Here is an 8071-nt window from a genome sequence, read left to right on the forward strand (position 1 = left end):
TATTCAGGTTTCTCATTCTCAGGTTCTAATCATTCATGGGTCCTGTTTTCAGAGCATCTAGGGCAGTGTGTTTAGTTTGTTTTATTTTGGTTTAGGAGGAAGGTGTCTGCACGTTTGAAAGAGGCTCTTTTGTTTTTTTCTTGGTCATTTCTTCCTGACATTTATTTCTGAAAGAATAAATTCTGCTTGCAAAGAGGATGTTGAGGTAGCATCTTCTGACCTCCTGAGATCTCACGAGAGAGAAATAGCATCACCATCAGCAGCCCAAGGCTTATTTATATGAGGCCAGACATGTTTCCACCCTCCAGCCTTTTTGGCAATTCTGATACCAGCCGTCCCTCCTAGGGCACTTACTACTTCTCTGCTGTGTCATGTAATTTGTTACAGTGGCCACACAGAACTCATAGACAATACTCATGATTATGCGGTTTATCAGGGAAGTAATGCGCTAAGGATATAATTTTTCAATCTAGACAGTCTCCCCTCTGCTGTGCCCTCAGGCACACCTCTCTGGCCTTGAGCTCTTGGCCTGGCCTCTGCCCTGCTTGGTGAGTGTTACAAAGCTCTTTTAGCTCTGCCACTGGGTACACCTAGGTTCACCCCACTCCACCAGCAAGGCTCTTCCCCAGTGGCACTCAGTTTCCTTGCTCAGTGGGCCAGCGAGGCCACCACTCTGTCTTGTGCCTCTTGGTTCCAGTGCTGCCTTCTCTGCTGGGGTGTCTCTGCCAAGGAGGGACCTTGGGTCCAAGAACATGCTCCACTCCACCTCCAGCGCTTCTCTCTTGAGATCAGTGAGACCCCCTTTCTGCCTCTAGGAAGCTCATTTTAAGCCTGACAGTGACAAAACTAACCATTTCCAACATCAGAGCTCTATACACCTTATTTGCATGGCCCACCCAGTAATCCAGTGGGAGTTACAGAGGCTGTGGCTGGAAAAGCCATACCAAGTAATTCACTGCACCACCATTTAGGAGGAATGTGTTTCCACATTTGAAAGAGGCTGTTTTGTGTTTTATCCTGATTGTTTCTTCCTGACATTTATTTTTGAAAGAATAAATTACATATCGAGTTCTTTGGAGGTATTGGGACAGAGTATACAATAGTAAGGATATGTGAAATCTACAGTTAATTAAATATTTTCCCTTTAGACCTTCATTCGGCCTTTCCTCCAAATTTTTTTTCCCAGAGATGCTAACAAATAGTGAAATAAAAGGTTTAAAATTTCAATTTAGTTGCTTTCTTCATTTCAGCCTTGACATGCAGATGAAAATGCTAATTGAACTCTGAAAACTAACATAGAGGAAAGTAGAGAAGGAAGAAGCACATTGTAACATCGGCCTGCACAATTTACATCATCTGTCTTCCATAAATAATGTGTGCATTAATTATGGCAATTAAATACCCTGATACTGCTTGCAAGAGATTAAAGCAAAATAAAACTTAAGACGTTGTCAGTAGCTCATTGAATTGTTTAAAGTCATCATGCTCTAACCAAAAATTCCATAGCTACCAGATCTTCCTTTTAGATATTGTTTATCTTATGAATACTTAAATCTTTTTTCCAATTAACTGCGAATGAATTTTAGTCCTTTGAGCTTCTTGTTGTTGTTATGTGCCGTCGAGTTGGCCCCGACTCATAGCAACTCCTCCTTGGGTTTCCGACTCAGAGCAACCCCACCTTGGGTTTCCGAGGCGGTATCACTACAGAAGTAGATTGTCCAACCTTCCTTCAGAGGAGTGGCTGGTGAGTTTCAACCTCCAGCCTTCTGGTTAGCAGTCAAATGCCTTAGGCACTATGGTACCAGAGCTTCTCTTTGTCTCTTAATGCTAGTCAAAAGAACTGTGAGTGCTTGCTACAAATATGACTCTGAAAAAGGCCTGCAAAAAGAAAACAGTACCCTTGAAGCTACCTTCTAAGCATATGTAGGTAGCCCATTTCTTCTCCTTTTCATATTGCTTGCTTTTTTTTTTTTTGTTAACCCACATTATTCCCTAAAGTCTACCCTTTTCTGAGGTAGTTGTCTCATCTTCCTACCATTTTCCTCCTGTCTTCTGCCTTCCCACTCTCTAATTACAGTGATTGCTTTGTGCTCTTATCTTTATTCAGGAACATTCCTTTTTTCATGAGCCCTGGTGGCACAGTGGTTAAAGTGATCAGCAGCCAAGTGAAAGACCGCCGTTCAAACCCACCAGCCGTTCTGTGAAGAAAAATGAGGCAGTCTACTTCTGTAAAGATTTATAGCCTTAGAAACTTTATAAGCTAGTTCTGCTCAGTTATATAAGGTTGCTATGAGTTGGAATCAACCCAGTGGCAGTGGATTTTTTGGGTATTCCCTTTTTCTAGATAGGGAAACATATATAAAGGTCAAGAAGATTATTAATAGTGGGAATTCAAGCACCTCCAAATTTTATCCTAGCTCTGTGAGATACTAAAAGTAGTTTAACATTTAGTCAGCACTAAATTTCTTCAAGCCATAACTTTCATCACCATTTAATGTCAATATTTTTATACTCCACTAAAAGGATTGTCCTGCTTATCTTGGTTCTTTTGTTTTACTGCTTTAATAACAAATTTTACTGTGTGTAATGTTACATACAACTTGCAAAACACCCAGTGCACCTTCAGTTTTACATTGAGATCTCCTTAGTCTCAAAGGCAGCTGCTCTTATTTTTGAGTTGTCATCAAAAGCTTTGAAATACTAAAATGTTACATTAAGTAATAGGTGTGCTGGATGCATGCCAGGTAATTTGCTACTACACAAAAGAAATAGGCCTTAAGTTCAGCAGTTGGTGGCTGGTCCTTCCTGCTACCATTATCAGTGATAACCCATAGAAGCTATTAAAGGAGTGATATGCAATGGTTCAAAAATTAATCATGCAGAACAAAGACAGAATTCTACTTTGTATAGCTTGAATATTAGTAATTAGGCTTTTATTTAAATAGTCTGTAAAATCTGCAGCCTTTGCTAAATACTCTTATACTTCAGTGCTGTGTGCTTCAAGATTTCTGCAGTGACCTAGAATTTTCACGTAGAAGGGAACCAGTGTACTTTTGACATAATATAGGATAGTCCTTTTAAAAGACACACTAAAGGATTTCTGAATGGAAATTGGAACTTTGTTTTAAAAGGAGCATATTCTCCAAATACAAGTTTTGTGATTCATGGAACATAAAGGGCCTAGGGATAGTCAGTAATGTGATATTACAGTTCACCTGAGTCTTTGGTCTAAGAAAATAATCCTGTTTGGTTTTAGACTTTTATTAAAATTGGGAGAGAACCTGGGAATAGTCTGAATGATGATACTGAGGTTCATTTAATCATTCATCCATTAATTCATTTTAAATGCACTTACAGAAGAGTGGGCATACAGGGCATACATCTCTACCTCATGAAGCTTATATTCCAGAATAAGTGATACATATAGTATGTTAGATAACTGCTAAGGAGCACTAAACTAAATCAAGGGGAAGGAATTTGAAAGGTCAGAGAGGAAGATTAAAATTTGTTGAGCATTAAGCTCATTGAGAAGGTACTATTTGACAAAAGACCTGAAGGATATCTAGGAAAGAGCATTTCAGGAAGAGAGAATGAGGGGTAAGCCTTGAGGAGGCATTATGCCTGACATATATGAATGTAAAATAGAGGAGCTCTATGTGGTTTAAGGGGAAAAGATTCATGATGTGGGGTGCATGTCACATACAACTTGGCAGATCATAAAGAGGTAGGAAGTCATTGGTGGGTTTTGAGCAGAGGAGTAGGGGTATGATCTGACTTCTGTGTCAATAGTGTCAGTCTAGCTACTGTATTGAAAATAGATTGTAGTAGGCAGGGGCAGAAATAATATCAGTTCAGAGGTATTGGCCCAAGGTGTTGACAGTTGGTGTTGTGTAAGGTACTTAAATTATGGATATATGTGAGGATGGAACCAACAGAATTTGCTGTAACACTGCTTTTGGGGTGTGATGAAAAGGAAGAATCAAGGATGGCCCTCAAAATTTGAAGCATGAGTAATTGTAAGGATGTTGTTACCATCAATAGAGGTTGAGAAGGGAACATGTATTTAAAAAAAAAAAAAAAAATTTAACAGGATATATTTACGTTTGAGATGAGGCATCCAAGTGAAATGTGGAGGAGATAGGTGGTTTGGTTTCATCAGGCTAGATGTCAGGAGACATGTCTTGGCTGAAGATTTAAATGTATATAAATATTATTCAAAGTCAGAAGCCTGGATCTGATCATTAATGAGAGGTAGGACATTCTAAGATCTCTCATAGAGAAGACTCTAAGAGCTGAGCCCTGGTATACTCCAGCATTTAGACTTCTTGGAGGTCAGGAGGAACCTGCACAAAGGAGGGACCAGAAAGAAGACCAGCAGAGTTTAGGGTAGTCATGGGGCCCAAGGGAAGAAAGTGTTTCAGGAGGAGAAAATGACCAGTTCTGTCAATGTAGAGTAGAGGTCAAGTCAGATGAGAAAAGACATGGACATTAGCAGTGTGGAAGGAGGTGGTGGTGGGGGAGGTGGTCTTTGGTAATCTTGAATAGCAGTTTCAGTGCAAGTGGTGGGGATAACATTCTCATGGAGATGGATTTAGGAGGCAAAGTCAAGAAGAAATAGGCAGCAAGTATGGGTGACTCTTCAGAGGATTTTTGGTATAAAGAAAAAAGGAAAATTGGGTTCTCAGCTGAAGTAAAGTTATTTTTTTCCCCAAAGCTGAAAGCAGCGACAAATCGTATACTGATGGTAAAGGTGATACAGTAAGAAACACTTTTTTTTATGCGAAGAGGGGAATATTTTTGGAGCACTTGTCTTTAATAGGTAAGAAGGTAGACTGTGTAACCTTGACAAGAGCGTATTCCATTCATCTGTAGTAAAGGGAAAGAGAAGTATACAGATACTTAGATATAGGTACTGGGTGGTAGGAACTTGTGGAAATTCCTGTCTCATTCTCTTGTCTCTGAAGTAGGGGTTATCACCTGAGATTTGAGGTTGGAGAAGGGGATAGATTGGCAGTATGAGGGGAGAAGACAAATATGAACACTAGGGGAGTGGGAAAGGGAATGGTGTGTATTATGTGGATATTGAAAACACCATGATTTGTAAATATTGCTGGAGAGAGTGACAGCGAGGTAAAAGTTAAAACCAATGCACAGTTACGGGAAGTAACTGGGGAAGCAGTGGATCCCTGAGTTAGTGGGAAGTATAGTCTGATGTGACATTAAAAACTGGGGTTTTACAGAAAAGGAAGGGGAAGATAGAAGCTATTATCCCCATCTCCAGGCCCTTCTCTTGTTGCTATTTGAGAGAACAGTGTTTCATGAGAGGAAAAATTAGGTTAGAGCAAGGAGGTGAGAAAGAGTCAAGGGTACAGGGAATAGTATTGATGGCTGACTGTGGGACACAGTGAAAGGGTTTCAGGAGACCAGGAAGTGGGGTCAGAAAAGAGGATCAAATATATGGCTTTTAGAGAGAAAATCATATCAGCTGTTTGGAAATAACAGTGGAAGAGAGGCTAATGAACTCACCTGAGTAAAAAGAAATGAATAAATACTTGGTACCATGAGGAACAGCTGTACAGGCATTGAGAAACAGTGGTTCCTTATTGCCCCTGAAGAGAGAACAAAGGGAAAGGGACTTTAATTTGTTTGTGAGTGTCATGAGGAAACAGATGGAAGAGAGTTTTTGCTTTCTTTATCTCTGAAACAGAGTAAGACACCTGTCTCTTCAGTGCTTAAACATAATGGAATAAATAGGAAGACTTGTTTAGAGTATTTTTTTTCTGTGGTACGTTAGTAAAGTGTGAGGTGGCTGTGACAATTATATGGTCTTAAATATATGGTACATTGCTTAAGCTTGACCTCTATACCAAATTAAACACAGTTTAAGTAAAAAGTCAGAGTAAGTTGTAAGTGCCTCAGTTTGTTCTCCTATTTCTTAAATTTCTTAACATTAAAGATTTTTAATGTGTCTTATATTTTAACAGGTTGCAGTATTTTACAGAGCCAGTCCAAGACACAAGATGAAAATTATTAAGGTGGGTGTCTGAGAACCGCATTATTTTATCTCTACATGTACATTACTTCTTCTTGTCATTCATTGCTAGGAGTATTGATAAAGCATTGAACTTAAAAGTATTTTAAAACAAAATAGATGATTTTAGTAAAGCTTACAGTGGAAACACTAGTAGAGAATAAGGCATAGTAATACGACAAAGAAAACTTCAATGAAATATCTGCAAATACAGCCTTCTTGAAAAGATTAACAATGTAGAAGTGTATTCTGACAAGCATCCACAGCCAAATTATCCCAGTGCCAGTGTGAACAGCAGCAGTTAGTTAGAAACGGAATAAATCCGGGGGGTGGGGGTGGGGCTGTGAAAAGTGAATAATATTTAAAAGGGTAAGGTTATTTATATTAGCTAAATATACACAAAGTAGTTAATAGCATCCATTAGATAATGGACTTAAAGTGATTAATCAAAATAGCCTACCATTGTATAATTCAGGGTTTTTCAACCTTGACACTGTTGTCTTTTTGAACTGGATAATTCTTTGTTCTGAGAATTGTCCTCTTCATTGTAGAATGTTTAGTAGCATCCCTGGCCCCTCCTCAGTAGATGCCAGTAACATCCCCCAAGCCAAGACAGTCTAAAAATGTTTCTAGGCATTACTGCATGTCCCCTGAGAGACAAAATTACCCCTGGTTGAGAACCACTGGTATATGGCTGCATCAGACTACAGACATACAGTTTTCATAGATAGGAATACTAAAATAACTTTTTCTAAACTTACCTTATTAAGACCTCTATATATTTCATATATTAAGTTTATTTAAAAATTGGTGGCCATTCCATTACTAGGTATGCATCAAAGAACTGAGAGCCAGGATGAGAACATGCACATCCATGTTCATCATAGCACTATTTACAATAGCAAAAAGATGGTAACAACCTAAGCGCCCATCAGCAGAAGAATGGATAACCAGACTATGGTACATACACAACGGAATACTATGCAACACTAAAGATTAACTTAGAATCTGCAAAACACCGTATAACGTGTACGAACTTAGAGGATATTATGCTGAGTGAAATAAGTCAATCACAGAAGGACAGATATTGTATTAGTCCATTACTGTAAAGAGTCAGGGAAAGGTTTATATATGGAAAGAAATTTTTCTTTGTTGGTTACCAGGGGTGGGAGGAGAAGGGAGGGAACACTGTTAGATAGGTAGAGACAGGTATTGATTTGGGTGAAGAGAAGGGCAGTGTACCAGATGTAAGTGATCAACACGTTGGCATTGAGGAAGAGGAAGAAAGAGGTACATGGGCGGTACAGACAACAAAGATTAACCCTTTTGCACATATAGTTGCACAACCCTTTTGACATGTTGTCAGTGAAGGCAAACATTGATCTATGGGTGAATAGATAGGTGGACAGGCTGAATGACTAGGTATGTCTATGCAGGGGGCCATGTACCCAAGACCATATATAGGGTTGGCAGACAATGTTTCCACAAGTGTAATTGGTATGTTCTGTAAGAATTTCCAGGTATATAGTAGAGCTGACAAGGCACAAGGTTGTAGTCACTTCTTGGCCACAGCCAGCTGCCCAGAGGGAGCGAGTAGTTGGACCTGTGAGTTGGGGACCATGGTCACAGGGGTCATCAAGCTCAGTTGGCATAACATACTACACAGAAGCATTGTTCCACATCCTACTTTGGCAAATAGCAACCAGGATCTTGAAAGCTTGTAAGTGGCCATCTAGATGCAGCGATGGTCTTTCCTCATCCAGAGCAAAGAAAAATGAAGAAAATGAAGATGCATGGAAACAATTAGTCCAAGCGACTGGTATACCATGTGATCCTCAGCCTATATGACTGAAACAGAAGAACTAGATGGTGCCCAGCTACCACTGTCAGCCACTCAGAGGGGGATCTATGTAGGAGATCCCAGATAGAGTGGGAGAACAATGTGGAACAAAACGCAAAGTCATTTTAAAAAAAAAAAAAAAAGGCTCTGGGAATTGATGGATTACCCATTGAGATGTTTCAACAAACGTTTGCAATGCT

The 8071-nt window shown here is 39.5% G+C and overlaps 1 protein-coding gene across 1 annotated transcript in view; it reads left to right on the forward strand.

Annotated features, from left to right (window-relative positions):
* Positions 1-8071, forward strand: part of ATP2C1 (ATPase secretory pathway Ca2+ transporting 1) — a 249252-nt gene that overhangs the window by 227934 nt on the left and 13247 nt on the right. The window contains exon 20 of the mRNA XM_007936854.2: positions 5985-6035. Within this exon, the coding sequence (XP_007935045.1) occupies positions 5985-6035 (51 nt within the window). The remainder of the gene's footprint in view (positions 1-5984; positions 6036-8071) is intronic.

The sequence above is a fragment of the Orycteropus afer genome, unplaced genomic scaffold (genome assembly GCF_000298275.1).
Source record: "Orycteropus afer afer isolate SDZICR_OR568_19922 unplaced genomic scaffold, OryAfe1.0 scaffold00003, whole genome shotgun sequence".
NCBI lineage: Eukaryota > Metazoa > Chordata > Mammalia > Tubulidentata > Orycteropodidae > Orycteropus > Orycteropus afer.